The 16,196-nt window shown below is 37.6% G+C and overlaps 1 protein-coding gene across 1 annotated transcript in view; it reads left to right on the top strand.

Annotated features, from left to right (window-relative positions):
- The window catches only part of SYN2 (synapsin II), a 176,625-nt gene that overhangs the window by 135,157 nt on the left and 25,272 nt on the right, over positions 1-16,196 (top strand). Inside the window, exons 6-9 of the mRNA XM_060765944.2 lie at positions 4,950-5,012; positions 6,341-6,483; positions 11,510-11,584; positions 13,727-13,829. Of these exons, the coding sequence (XP_060621927.2) occupies positions 4,950-5,012; positions 6,341-6,483; positions 11,510-11,584; positions 13,727-13,829 (384 nt within the window). The remainder of the gene's footprint in view (positions 1-4,949; positions 5,013-6,340; positions 6,484-11,509; positions 11,585-13,726; positions 13,830-16,196) is intronic.

Genomic DNA, 16,196 nt, shown 5'->3' with positions numbered 1-16,196 from the left:
TGATCAGCATTAGGTTGAATGATTTGGCACAAGATTTTGGTTATCCAAAAAGGCTTCAGAACGTCTAGCATCAAATTTGCACAAGAAAAACTTGCTTGAAAGAGGAGTGAAGGTATCCTACTTTTGATCAAGAGAAATTGCATTTCTGCAGTACTTTCGAAGTGATGGTGGTTTTGTGTATTGCCATAACATACACGGTTTCATGGAGGAATTGGGATTTCCAATCTATAACACAACTGAATGGCGACGGTTCATCGACACCTCAAAGCAGAGCTTCAAGTGTGTCCTCCTCCACAATGGCAATTTATTTGGTGCAGTCCCAATTGGCCATTCAGTTTGTTTTCATGAAGAATATGAAGAGATTAAGAGAGTCATTTGTCTGTTGCAATACCACAAACACAACTGGATCATCTGTGTTGACCTTAAACTGGTCGTATTTCTTCTTGCAACCCCATCATATGGACTAAAATACCCATTGTACGCTGAATCCTCTCCCCTTTTGCCATGGAGCCCATCCCATGATGTACATCTATTTCAGTGGCAAAAATGGAGAGGAAGTAGCGTACGCCACTGCTGTGACAACATGGAAGGCTTCCCATGTTGCATTTGCAACTATGGGGGGGAAGCCAGGCAGCAGGTGCTTCCCTCCGTAGTATTGCACCAAGGATAATTAGGGTGCATGGGACAATGAGTGGTGAATCCATAGGTTAATGTGGTAAGGCCCTTAGTCAGCAACGCAGATACACCAACTATCCCTGTTTTCTGTATATGTGGGATGGCAGAGCTTGTGAGAAGCATTAGATGGAGTCGAATTGGCCTCCAAGTTTTGACCTCAAACCTGGTGATCAAATATTATGCATGAACCACTTGTCGACAGAAAGAACATTATATTCCCACCTCTGCACATAAAATTGGGTCTCATGAAGCAATTTGTTAAAGTTTTGCCAACTAAAAGAGAGTGTTTCAAGTTTTCATTTTTGTATTTATTTCTACCTTAATCCTCATATTTTACGTTTTTTCTTTTAGTTGCCTTCTCTTTGCTTTCTCATCTTCTCTATTTGCCATGTATTTGTAGAATTTTAGTATAAAAATAAATAATACTGTAAAATACATCATCAGACAATAAGTAAGTCAATGAAACCATGTGCTATATCTGACTGGGCAGCAACTGGTTTAAGAGCTTTTTGAGAAATTCTTGCTTTCCCTTATTAATGGATAAGGTGCTATCCACTTTGGAGTGAATAAAATTTTGGTGAAGAAAACAAAATCCTATAAAATAATTTATGTGCTAATTAATTCAACACTATTTTGGTGCTAAGTTCAAGTACATGAATTTACTGGAAAATTCATGGGAGTAATTTCCACTAATTCAGCGTGCATTAATGATGATAGCCTTATGATGTGAATCATAGGTTGGAAAGCACATTTATATACAGAAGCATAATAGATTACAGGCATTAAAACAGGGGTCCTCAAACTAAGGCCCGGGGGCCGGATGCAGCCCTCCAAGGTCATTTACCCAGCCCTTGCTCAGGGTCAACCTAAGTATGAGACTACTTGAAAGCACATAATAACAACAACAATCTTATCTCATCAGCCAAAAGCAGGCCCACACTTTCCACTGAAATACTAATATGTTTATATTTGTTAAAATTATTCTTAATTTTAATTATTGTATTTTTAATGTTTTTGCACTATAAATAAGATATGTGCAGTGTGCATAGGAATTCATTCGTATTTTTTTCGAATTATAATCTGGCCCGCCAACAGTTTGAGGGACTGTGACCTGGCCCTCTACTTAAAAAGTTTGTGGACCCCTGCATTAAAATGATGGAAATGCAATTCAGTCAAAATACTGACTGAATTGCCAGTTGTAGTATTAGAAAGTGATAGTATGTCGAAATCTACAGAGAATATTTGGTTATCAAAGTGGAGATTTTAATGAAGAAACAAACTTTTTAGTACTTCAAATACTACTATATTTGAAAGATAACTGTCCAATCAAGCATACAACATGAATGAAAAAAAGGTCATTTCTAGGTTTAACTACTTGGTAAATTTTAAGCAAATCACGTGCAGTGTTCCCTTGTAAATGGAAGACAACCATGCTTACTTACTAAAGAATTGTACTTACTAAAGACCTGGTGTAGTGCCTAACCACTATGCTTCAGACCATAAGCAGTTAAGCACCAGCAAGATTTATGGCTGTCTTACATGAATGATTCCTATTACAAGAAATAAATTTGTTTTCAGGTTTTTGTAACTATAACTCCTACCAGTACACAGTAGCCAGTGGTTGAGTATGATGGGACTTGTAGTCCAAAGTATTCGGATACCAAATTGAAGAAGCCATGCTTAAATCCTGGCTCTGCCACAAAGTGCCAAGATACAGCCAGAAGATTTATTCAATTCATTTTGTATCAAAACGTAAAGGACAAATGTATTTTAGAAATCAATACTATTTCCTCAGTGCTAATTTATATATCCATTTTGCCGTTATTACTCCAAGACCTTGCTGATTTGGGAAGGTCAACAGGGTCAGGGCTGGTTAGTCTTTGAATGAGAGACCATTGGAAATACCAGGATCTCCAAGTGGGACTAAAATCTTGCTATGACCAGTCAGAGATTAGATGGCTGGACCAAAGATTCAAGTGCAAGGAAGCTTCTTAAGTCCTTAGTCATTAAAATGGTGTTAGTGATTAGAATATTTGATCTATTTAATACATTGATGTTTGTTTATATAGTTTTTATTTCTGTGGCTCCTTTACAGTTGCAGCTCTTTCAGGCATATCCCTTCTGTTATTAATGTAATTGGTTGAAATTCCAGAAAGCCCAGGTATTTAAATAATGATAGAATGAACCTGAAATTTCTTCAGATCAGTGCATGCCAGGGTTTTTCATCTCTAGCCAAGTTCACATGTGATCTTCATTGGGGAAGCTCATTATTTCAAATCACTAGGAATTGCATTCTTGAGATGGGGCTTTATCGTGGTTACACTTTATTGATGTCTTTTGTGGATTCATCACTTAACTGAATGTCTCTGTATCTATATACAACCACCCTAATTACCATGAAGATTTTAGTAGCAATCAATCATGCTTATGGAATTAGGGAACTGGAATATACTGTATTCACTTCAGATATTCTGAGTCATATAAATGGCAGAAGAGTCTTTCACCTGTTCAAACTTGCAATTGGCTGAATAGCTTTGACCAGAAGTACCATCCTCACCTCCAACACACATGCCTGAACACACTAACTCTGCTATCCTACAGCCATCTTCTGTCAGTTACAAGAACCGAGGAATGTTCTCTTTGGCTGGAAACGTTGAAGTTTTCAGTAGCTGAAAAGAAATGCCATCTTCATTTTCAGTATTATTTCTTTCTTCAGTTAGTTTTTATTTTCATTTGCAGCATTTTGGGCTTTGTGGTTCTGTCTGAGCCTATTGCTGTCACTGGTTTGTAATAAGCTTTGGCTACTTTGTCAGGTGGCTGCTCAGGATGTACATGGCCTATATGCCCAGGTTTCAGCACTAGACCTTCTGTTATTCGAAGTACCTTGTTTGCTTGGGAGAAGAGAATACAGGAAATGGTTGTGCTGCTCTCCTAAGATTCACCAAAGACAAAGAAATTGAGTGATAGACTTTTACATCAGGATTTTTACTGATGTGGATTTTAATCTGTATTTGTTTTAATAATTTGTATTCTTGAGTCCCAGTATTGGGAAGAAGTCAAGATATTAGATAATGGTAGTGGTGGTGGTGATGAAGAAGAAGATATAACAACTAAATATCCCAATTATTTATTTTAGTTAAGAGAGAATTTCACTTTGGACAAAGCTGCTTTGCCTTGGATTTGAGGCACATTTTATTTTGGCTTTCTAATTTGTATTATAATGCAAAAATCAGCCAAGAGAGCAGAATGCAGTGATACCTTCAGTCAAAGTAACTGTTTCTGAGGAGGTGAATCATGTTAAATGTCAGACAGATGCAGATGGTTTTCTGCTGGTGTGTCTTTCAAGTTGATGTGGGGAGAAAGTGATCTTACCAACTTTGCTTCACTTTTCAGAAACTACATTGCAGGCTTCTGCTTTATATTTGATAGAGAAGTGACACTTTCTTGAAATTTGAAAAGTTTCAGTGAAATGAAGTGCTGGTGCACAATATAATGTGTGTGTATGTATATGTGTGTGTGTATATATACACACACACACTACAATTAGACATAGGTCACATACTGACGCACACAACAAAGGACAGAGAAAGTCAGATATATAGTACACAGTGATACCTTGACTTACAAGTTTAATTTGCATCTTCTGCTAGAATAGGTTGTGCTGAGAAACCATGGGGGCGTAATTTAAAGAAAAGGATCATCAAGTTGAACTAAGGACTAGCTTCGGAGCAGGGCTGGAATCATGCAGTCTGCTCAATTGTGTGGAACTGTAGCTCCCAGCATTCCTCACCATTGATGGTTCACTGAAGCTGATAGAAATTGTTTTTCAGCAACATGGGAAGAGGCGGAAGTGAATTCCCACCTTTGCCCTGAAACCTTAATATTAGAAGATTTTGTCTAAGGGATAAAGGTGAGTCTGTATCAGGAACATGTAATTAAACATTGATCTAGACTTGATCACTGTCAGAAAAGGTGTTGAAAAAGATGTGAATTTAATACTGTTTTTTTAAAGTGGGGTGCTAGCTGGAAGTCACTGTGCTTCTTGTCTTATATAAAATAAAAAGCAAGACTGGGAACAGTATCCAACATAATAATGAGGATGACCTGCCAATATTATTTTCCACATACAGGCATTCAAAACAAGCTGAACCCCAACTGCCAAGCTTTCCTAACAAATCCTCTCTACCTATGGAGTCGGATGATCCTGATAATGAAATGCTCAGTGCTTAAGCAACAATTTTAAATCTTGTTTTTTCTTTCTTTCTCGCCCTCAGCTGACATTGCCAACATTTCCTGTTGTTGTGAAGATTGGACACGCTCATTCAGGCATGGGAAAGGTGCAGGTGCTATTTGTCTATCTTCGGGGGAAATAGTTTACCTAACTATGACAAGATTTATACTTTCTAATGGAATCAGTTAAAACTTCAGGGCAGCAATTATGGAAATCTGTGTTGAAGCATATGCTCAGGAGCTCATCACTGCAGGCTTAATTTTAGGCATATGTGTAAATCGCTTGAGAATAGGTTTATAATTCTCCTGTGAAAGTCAGTGCTTGAAAGACACATCAAAGCATAAGACCTATCCTTACTAAAATTGACAACTTCATAAGCCAGAAATATTATGTTCCCATAATACTGTATATTGCTTGGGGTTGTTTTTTTTTTACAAGATTTAACCAATTTTGTAGTTCTGTAATGAACTGGCCCTAGTCTCAATTTAGTGGTGGCGAGATTTCTTCTAGTATACTTGGATTGGCTCAGGGAGAAAAAAGTGAACAATTTCCCAAAAAAGCAAATAATTGGCTCCTCACCAAGTAAACCTAAATTCAGTCTTCACTGCCTCCCTTCCACCTACCTATCAGTATTAACAGGAAAGATGGGTGACAAGGAAATCTTTGATCCTAATTTTTGTCTTTCTTTATGGCAGTCATTATCAGCTCTCTACATTCATAATTTAGGTTCATTTCTCATTTTATTAACACTAATCCCACATAAACCAAGCTATACTTTTATATACTAATGTTAACTATTTATTCTATATTTTCCACTCTAAAGGAGCCAACATCTGCAACTAGATATATAAATATATGTTAAATTGAACTATTTACCATGAGATCAGAGAACATGAGCAATGAAAGACCTTAGCAGTAGTCCATTAAACCTATTAAAGAAGAATAGAAAGAATATGGAGAAATCAAGCTTTTTATTATTATTACAACATAAAACCTGTTAAAACATGCAAAACACACAGACTTCTAACAGCAAAGATGCTGAGCAACTGAGCTTGGTTAGAAACAGAAAGTGGGAATTGTAGATGTATTTTGAATTTTATGTCTTCTAAGTATTCTGGACTTGCTCATTTCCCTGAGCATAAAGTAGGGGTGGGATTTATCTGTCCCAACAGATGGTGCTGAACTACAACTCCCAACTTTCCTCACCATTAGCCCTGCTGGCTAAGGCTGCGGGGCATTGCAGTTTGACATCATCTGCATGGCTGTACAATTTATGCCCTGGGTATAAGAGCACTTAGAAAAGAAAATAATATGTGCTTCAAAAAAAAAAAACCTGACACGGGTATGGGGGGGGGGGGGGCTACTGCTTTCTTTATAAGAGAAGACTAACTGTTTTCACGTTTTTTCTGTTTTGTCTCTGTGGATTGATAACAGGTCAAAGTAGACAACCATTATGATTTTCAGGATATAGCCAGTGTGGTAGCACTCACTCAGACCTATGCTACCACTGAACCCTACATAGACTCCAAATATGACATCAGGATCCAAAAAATAGGCAACAATTACAAAGCATACATGTGAGCAAATAGATTCTATTCCTATCACCTTTCCTTTTCATATGCTATAACCAGATTTCACTTCATAAATGTTTACTATTATCCTAACGTAGAAGAAGAAACATTATCTGCAGTCTTCAGCAACATGGTTGATCAACCAATGAAATAATGGGGATTCATGAGAAGGATCTGATCATATTTAGTACAATGAGTTGAATAATTCATCATTTTCCATCAAATAAAATACAGCAAGTGTATTTATGAACGTAATAATTCCACTGACTTAAAAATAAAGCTAAGGTTTTGCACAAAATTGAAAACTGGATGTGCCCCTGGAAAATTCCATTAAAGAGCTATATTTTTATACTTTTATACTTTATACAAATTTTAATTGCTTAGCTGTCCCATCTTTGATGCCTGATTGACTTATTTATACCTTTTTAGCCAAAGCTGTCCATTGTGTTTTAATATTAGTGTTTTATTTAATTTAATATTTTATTGTTGATAGTATACAGCATCGAATGTCTGTCACTTTTGTTTTTTGTAATATGCCCTGAGTCCCTCTAGGGAGAGAGGGCAGGTTAGAATAAATAAAACATTACTGATATTTTCTGTGTTTAAAATCCGTTGCAAAAGTTTAAAGGGTGACATGAGAGAGCCACTCTCCCCAAATTTGGCAAGTGCCTTTCCACACAGCTATGTAATACAGAATATCAAGGCAGAAAATCCCACAATATCTGCTTTGAACTGGGTTATCTGAGTCCACACTGCCATATATTCCAGTTCAATGTGGATTTTATACAGCTGTGTGAAAGGCGCCTAACTGATCACCTATCAAAGAGTCTTCTGTGCTTCAGGTGAATGAGCATATGGTTATTTGTGAGCCAGTTTGCTATAGGTTTTTAGTTTGTTAATTGGGTATTTTTTTTAGTTCAATCTTGTTTTGTTTCCTTCTATAGCAGAACTTTTATGTTCATGAGTAGCAAATATGGAATTGTTCAGATTATAGAAAAGAGGAGGGAAAACTTAATAATACCCAGATAAATCAATCTTTCACTCAACCCACTTAATCCAGATCACAGTCTTTTCTGTGCTTTTTTACAAATGAAATCAAGAAAGCCATCTCAAAAAGTCTTCTTTGGCTACCTTACAATCTAAAAACTTAGGTGGAATAAGTCTAATCTTCTGACTCTTCAATTGTTTTCATTATGTAAATACAGACAGTCTCAAGTTACAAACATCCAACTTACAAATGACTCATTGTTAAGAATGGGGTGAGACGACAGGAAGAGAAATTACCCCCAGGAAGGGAAATTCACTCCTAGAAGAGTTATCATGTGGAAAAGGTGTCTCTGCTGAAGCTTTCTCAACAATCCTTTCTTCCACAACAAGCCATTTTTTCCCCAAAAATCCAGTTATTACAGGTACAAGAAGTGAGGTGAAATCTTCTTAACAGGGACATAGACAGCAACACAAACACCACAGAGATATTAATCCTTCCCTGTGCTATCCAGATATAGATGTAGTTTTATGATGTTTTCAGAAGATTCTCACACTCCAATAACATTTAAGTGTATCAGGAACACAACATGGTACCCATATTGTACTCACATACATTGAACATGCCAGAAACCAGTGTCTCTAGTGTTGTTTAGGCAGCATTTCCTACAGTTGTCCTTGGGTATCCCCAAAGTCGTTCAGCCAATATGTCAATCTACAGAGATGTTCCATGGCAAGAAAATGATACCAAGCAACTGAAAATTTCTTAGAAGATAAGGGAGATAAGTATACAGCTGAAACTCCTTTAGCTGAGTGCTTCCCAAACTGTGTGATGCTAGGAACTAGAAATTATTTTTCATTTTTAGAGACTGACACCATATTTGTTGCATATTGTCCAGTTCCTGGACTATCATTTGGAGAAGCATTACCATAAGACATGATGGAGACAGGACTTCCTATATGTATCATTCTGCATGGTCCCATCACTTAGGATGACTGCAATAACTACACTGACTGGGAACATCAACATGTAGGTAAATAGCCAAATTTTGCCCACTTAACACTCTCATAGCTGTACTCTATTAATAGCTTAGGTTTATTTACTGATCACATTTTAAGTGTAACATTCAGACTCAGGAAAAGTTTTTATCCATATGACAGTAGGAACATTTAGACACTATAAGTGATGTGATACAAGAGATTGCCCTTCTCCTTTTGTTGTTGCATTCTGCCCATACTAGCTTCATCATTTGGCTATGAGATTATAATGGAATTCTGCTTGAATTCTTATGGGATCTACAACGTCTTCCTCCAGTTGGTGCCAATGTTCCTGGTCATGCACCTATGGTTTCTTGTTGAAATACTCATAGAGTTTCATGGCAAGTTGGGACCATTCTGCCACCATCTGCAAGACTTTTGGCTTCCTCCACCCCCTTGAGATTCTGCTTCCAGTGGAGTCCAACTGAATGTTGCAGAACTATAAAGATATTTCCTTCCAAGTTCAGAATACAGACTGTATTGAATGAGATCTTGAACAGAGTTGCTAGCATGTATTAAGGGGTAATAAATTGGCATTAAATGATTGAACACATATACCATTCCTATCATTCCATTTGGACCTTGTCATTTAATTTCATTCCATGATGAACATTTTCTTCTTATTATAATAACAACAAGTTGTAGAATAAATCACATGCTCTATTTCCACTTAATTTTGGTAGATGCAATCATTCCACTCAATTATACTTTTATTAGTTTTGTTGTATTACTTGCAAACAATATGTAATTATTTTTCCAATTTGTATTTTATTGTTTTATTTAATTTGACACTCCATGAATGTTAATGTTCTTTAGCCCTGTTCCAGTTGGCTTGAATGTATCTTTGATGCATGTTGTCAAAAGCTGTTCTTGTCTTTTTACATTTCCACTCCCCATTCTCAATAAACTATTTTTTTGCCATCCACATTATTTTCCCTTCATTTTGTGACAATTTTTAATGGTTGATTAAAACAAGAAGATAACCTCGCCCCTTTCCAGACAAAAATAACCCTTATAGAAAGAATAGGTTATAAAGGCAATAGGTTATAAAGCGGGCATGGGCAAACTTCAGCCCTCCAGGTGTTTTGGACTTCAGCTCCCACAATTCCTAGCAACCTACCAGCTGTTAGTAATTATGGGAATTGAAGTCCAAAACACCTGGATGGCTGAAGTTTGCCCATGCGTGTTATAAAGGCACATTGGTAAAATAAAAATGCATCTAGATGGGATATAAATGTGTAAGTATGCAGGTTGAGTCTCTCTTATCCTGAAGTTTGAAATGCTCCAAATGCCAGAATTATCCACATGGGAGGAGAAAATAGTAACACTTTTGTTTTTGGATAGTTTATTGTTCCATGCACAAAATTAGTAAAAATGTGGCATGAGAAATTATCTTTAGAGTATGTTTATAAAGTGCAAACATAGATAAATGTTGTGTTTAAACATTGGTCTCATCTCTAAGATACCTCATTGTGGATATGCAAATATTCTGGTTTGAACCCAAAGCCCTTCTGCTCAGAAGCGTTTCAAGTAAGGAATACTCGACTAGTAATAAGAATTTATCCATAGTCTTTACTGAATTGGACTTACATTCTGCCTTGATAACTTATGCTTTCATGTATATGGAACAATCATAGACAACAGTATGGGTTATGAATATAAGTGTGGAATTCTGTTTGACTTCCGGAATCAGAGAGTGGTGGAGAGAGAAATTGAAGGAGTTGAATAAAAAAGGATAATAGGTAAATAAAAGGATATTCACCTATTATAATTCACCAGGTGTGCCTCTTAGGGCCCTTCCACACAGACCTATATCCCAGAATATCAAGGCAGGAAAATACACATTATTTGGAGCCAGTTCTCACAACATATAGGATAGAATATTTTATTTTAAATACATTTTATTACAAAAGCACTATAAAGTTCCAGAATTGCAGTGTACTTTTCTCATGATACAATTACGGTCTCTTAGAAATTTGGTTGATGAAAGTCAGCGTTAAACTTCTTTCAAGATTCACATGTATTCAGCTATATTTAGTCAACAGTTTGATGTTCCACAGATGGTTTTCATTCTTTTTTTGTATGCATATGCAAACACGAGCACAGGGTAATTACTTGAAGAGCTCCCACAGGAAATATCATCTGGTTTGCTAGCTTTAAAGCTGCAATCAAGATCTCCTGTATTGTAATTTTCTATTGTTTCTCCTGTGGTTGGGGGATAAAGAACTCCATTATAGTTGCTCTTTTTATGCCAATGGTCAGATAACTAAGATATAGCATAGGATTAGTCCCAGCACCACAACTACTGCAGATGTTTAGAGCTTCATCCATATGGCTATTAATATGAATACTTCATTGTTTCAAGGAAATGACATGGGGTGAAAAAGACACAAACACAGTAGGAACAAAATTTTACACATGGAAACTGTCAAATTTCGTTATATCATCTTGCCTTTCTCCAAAAACAATATACTAACTACATAGATTTATGTATTGGTATGTAGAAGCTCACTGATTTAAATTACATTATATTCTGTAGATTCAGACCTCACAGTGTGATGATAAATGGAATAGCTCTTTAAGTTGTCATATAATTATTATAACAGAACACAAATTATGGGTCAGGTCCAGGCTACTATTTTTCTAAGTAGAACAGGAATATTCTTACCTTAAATACAGCTGCAATGAGCTCAAATTCTGGATGGGTGGTAGGTAGGTTACTGTGTATTTTTCTTTCCTTTTCATTTTGAAAAGTTCAATGCATAATAAGTTTACTTTTATCAGCTTCCTGGTTACTGTTTTCTGTACATATCAAATTAAGTGCTCGTGTTTATTCATAATGGAATAAAGATAAAATTATTGTTATCATTGTTATCATTATCACCTTACGTTTTTCCCAACTTGTTTTGCATGCCTGCTGTTAAAAAAGAGACATTTCTAACAAATGAACTGCTAATAATAAATGAAATTATCAGTGTGTTCCTCATTATGCATTTATGTTTTTTCACAGGAGAACTTCTGTATCTGGAAACTGGAAGACAAATACTGGATCTGCCATGTTGGAGCAAATTGCCATGTCAGATAGGTAGACAAGCATTAATGTAACAAGCAGTCATTTCATTTAAAAACATAAACCACTTTTGAAATGTAATGGGAAACAAAAGATGGGATCACATTGAAAAGGGTTATGGTATTGTGAGTAATATCAGATGTTGCAGACTTGCACAAATATCTTTCAGTAGTGTCTGCCCAAAATTTGCCTTGAAAGCAACATTTAATGGGAAAGACCAACTTTTTTCTGTAAGATGCTTCAAGACTCTTTTTATGTGGATTTTACTTGATTGATTGATTGATCGATCGATCATTTTTGGGAGCTAGCAGCTATAGGATGAACACATGAATAATGTTGCTCATGCCTAACTACACACATCATCTCCTGTTATGAATAAAATCTATGGGAAGGATTATATGTCTTGTTTTTGATGTAAAGTGTTTTGATGTGCATTTTCCTTCTAAATATATGGAAGCAAGAACTGTGTAAAACCAGCATTTGTGCCCCAGGTCCGGAATGGATACCTAAAATGGTATATGAGAATCTGCTCTCAAAGTAAAATTAGTTGACCGGGAATTTTTTAAGAATTGTAACTTTGTTTCTCACTCTGACAAACATCCTATTTAGGCCATAATGCTTGAGACATAAAGGTACCAGATTCCTTTAAAAAGTACACTGGGACAGCTTGTTCATGTTAACAGCCTGTATTCTTTAAGGCCAAACCCAAAAAGTTTTAACCGTGTCTTTTTTAAAAACAACCTTTTAAAATTTCATCTTCAAGTCTGTAAACCATGACCCAGCCAACTGCATTTGTAGACATTACAAGGATAAGTTCCCAGCTCCTATAAAAGTGTAAAGTGAAGTAATGACAGAGCTACAGCTTTCAGGTGTATTACAACAAAAGTCAATATATCCCTTTCTACCTTTTCAGAGGGCCCAACTACATATTACATGAAAGATACAGGTAGCCCTCCAAAAATGTATTTTTCACTGAAGAGGGGAAGGAGCTATCAACCCTTTCCCTTCCCGCAGTTTATCCTTTTAGAATAACTTCTTGCAGCTATCTCAGAAAGAATATTATAAAGAGGTCTTGTGAGATTGCTTTTAAAAAAATCATCACACAAAACCTGAGAGAGCACAGCCCAGATCTTGCCTTCCACATCCAGTTACATTCTATGTGAGTTGGACTGCGATTCTCATACACCCACCAGACCTATCTAAGGATCATGGGAGTTGCAATGCAACATATCTGAAAGGTACCAGGTTAAGAAAGACTGCCCTAAAGTATGAGAAAAATATTTGTCAAATCTGGAAATATGAGATTTTTCTTTGTTTTATGCAGTTTTTTGTCAGCCATATTTTGCATCTGCATTAGATTGCATCTGATGTAGGCTGTATCTACACTGCCATATAATGCAGTTTCAGAATCCAGTTTAACTGCACTAAACTGAATTACATGCCAGTGTAGATCCATATAATCCAGTTCAGTGCAGTTAATCTAGATTCTGAAACTGCATTATATGCCAGTGTAGATGAGGCTGAAGTCTGATTTCTTGATCTCAACAATTCTGTATAAGCTTGCCTATTTAGCAACTGTATCTCTTTACATTTGTTTTATGTGTATATGAAAATTACCATCTGTTTTACAAAAAAAAAATCAGTCTGGTACCCTGTTCTTTAGTTCTAACTAAAGTAAACCCATTCAATCAGTTGTTGAATGGGGAGGCAACAAGTAGATCTAATGGGTTCAATTGATCTACTCTCACAAGAATTAAAATTCAGGCCTCGAAATGTTTCTTTGGCTTGTATAGGAAAGGCCTTTCAAAACCAGTTTTATTTGTTTTCCTTGGTTTTTCTCCAGAGTGCTCATTAAGAAAAAGAGTACTTATCCTAGATTCAAGTGACTATGGCAGTTTACAGCAGGAATGATTTCTAAACAAATAAATTTGTTCACTCCAGTCAACACTTCTACAGATGTGGAATCTGACATGCATCCAAGAAAAAAAAATATACCAAAGCCCTTGAAATGCATTTTTACAAGAAATGAGAAGCCACTTATTCTTGTGTGTATGGAACAAGGAGGAGTAATATGGGAACCAGCTCAATCTATATAGATAGATCTCTGTTATGATCAAAACTTGTTTTTCAACTTCTTGAAACTTCTTTTTATTCTAGATACAAACTCTGGGTTGACAGCTGTTCTGAAATGTTTGGAGGTTTGGACATTTGTGCCATCAAAGCAGTTCATGGCAAGGATGGGAAGGATTATATTTTTGAGGTATGCTAAATATTTTTTCTCCATAAACACCTTTATTATGATGGGGCGGGGGGGGGGGGGAGAACTATTTATGCTTTCAATTTGCACTTAGCTTTTTGCAGATGTTATTCATGATATTCAGTCCTGTTTTTCACTTCACTTCACTTCACTTTATTTCTTAATTAGTCGCTCTCCACTAAGGTGCTCCGAGCGACTTACAGTCTAAAATAGCATTTACACAATATAAAAACATTCAACATAAAAACATTCAACAGTGACTATTTGTCAAATTAGATCTGATTACTTAAATGCACAACCAAACAGCCAAGTCTTGAGTGCCTTTACAAAAGGTCACAACTCCGACATTGCTCTAATGTCGGAGGCAATGAGTTCCACAGAATTGGAGCATAGGTCGAAAAAGCTCTATGCCTTGTAGCTCCCTAGGACCCGGTATATATAGGAGATTTTCCTGGGTGGATCGAGGTGACCACTGATGGAGAAAAGGAATGAGGCGGTCCCTAAGATATAAAGGTCCTTGGTCATTTTGAGCTCTAAATGTCAGGATCAGTATCTTGTAAGAGATCCAATGTTCTATTGGTAGCCAATGCAGTTGTTGCAGAATCGGTGTAATATGGGATCTTATAGATGATCCCGCTAGCAGCCTGGCCGCTGCATTTTGGACCATCCGAATCTTCTGAGTTGTTGACTTCGGAAGGCTGGCATATAAGGCGTTGCAATAGTCCAACCTCGTGGTGACTGTTGCGTGGATTACTGTTGCCAATGCTTCTACCGAAAGGTAGGATGCCAATTTCCTTGCCTGGCGAAGATGAAAAAAGGCCTGCTTACTTATGGCAGTTATATGGGCCTCCATCGTCAGCGATGAGTCCAACACAATCCCAAGGCTTTTAACAGTGGCAGACGGAACCAGAGCTTCCCCGTTGAAATCAAGCAGAGACTGGATTAATTCTGGCGGCTGGCCAGGCCAGAGTATCTCAGTTTTAGGAGGATTGACTTTTATTCTGCTCGCTCGCAGCCATCTCATCACTGCTTCCAAACACAGCCTAAAGTTCTCAGGAATCGCAGTTGGCCCAGGTTCGAGACACAAGAGTAGCTGGGTATCATCTGCATACTGGTAGCACTCTATGCCAAAGCTCCGCACCAGTCCAGCAAGTAGCCGGACGTAGATGTTAAATAACCGGGGCGAGAAGATGGCACTCTGGGGAACTCCACAGCAAAGGCAGGATCTCTCAGAGCTTTGGCCTAACCACTCCATCCTCTGTCTCCGGTCCCGGAGGAACGAATTGAACCATTTCAGGGCTAAACCTCATACACCAGACATAGCCAATCGATGAATCAACAAGTCATGGTCCACGGTGTCGAATGCAGCTGTGAGGTCCAAGAGTACCAATAGCGCTGATCCGCCTTGGCCTAACTGATGACGAATTTCGTCGGTAATAGCTACCAATACAGTCTCTGTCCCATGCCCTGAACGAAAGTCTGATTGAAAGGGGTCCAAACCCGCAGTCTCATCTAAGAATTGCTGTAGCTGCCCCGCCACTGTCCGTTCAATCACCTTGCCCAAAAATGGAAGGTTTGAAACTGGGCGATAGTTACTAGGTATGGCGGTGTCTAGGCATGGTTTTTTCAAGAGAGGGTGGACCACTGCTTCTTTAAGGCAATCTGGAAAAATTCCTTGCTCCAAGGAGCTATTGATGATGCTCCTTAAGGAATCTTGTAGTCCCTCCCAGCACTCCTTAACCAACCGGGAGGGGCAAGGATCGAAGGAGTAGGTGGTTGGTCTTGCTGCAGCTAGAGTCTTTTCCAGGTCTTCCATTTCTAGTGGCACAAAATGTTCTAGAAGTTGGCCACTAGATGGCCAGAAGGCCTCTAGTTCCCTCGATGTCTCCTCTGTGGGAGGTAGCCCTTCGCGGAGCAGGTTGATTTTATTTATAAAGTGGCTCTGGAAGGTCTCTGCTATAATATCTTGACTAGTCACATCTTTGGCCGGATGGGCTGGATTTGTGATGTTACGAACAATTTTAAATATTTGAGCAGGTCGAGATCTGGCGGATGCTATCAATGAGGAATTATATTCTTTTTTGGCCTCTCTGGTGGCTGCCTCGTAGATTTTTTTATGTTTTTAAAAAACCGGCTTTGATGTTTCATCAGGTTTCTTGCGCCAATTACATTCTAATCTTTTCCGCTCAAGTTTCATCTGACGTAATGCATCCGTGAACCACAGAGATCTATTCCGGCGAGGGCGAAGAGCCCGTTTAGGGGCAACTATATCTAAGGCAGTTGATAGATTTTTGTTCCAGTTGTGTTCCACTTGGTTCAAGAATTATACCCCTTTCAGTCCTCTTTATTACAATTTTGCTGAGCTCCATA

This window comes from Anolis sagrei, chromosome 2 (genome assembly GCF_037176765.1).
Source record: "Anolis sagrei isolate rAnoSag1 chromosome 2, rAnoSag1.mat, whole genome shotgun sequence".
NCBI classification, from domain to species: Eukaryota; Metazoa; Chordata; class Lepidosauria; order Squamata; family Dactyloidae; genus Anolis; species Anolis sagrei.
This window is presented reverse-complemented; position numbering and strand designations above follow the sequence as displayed.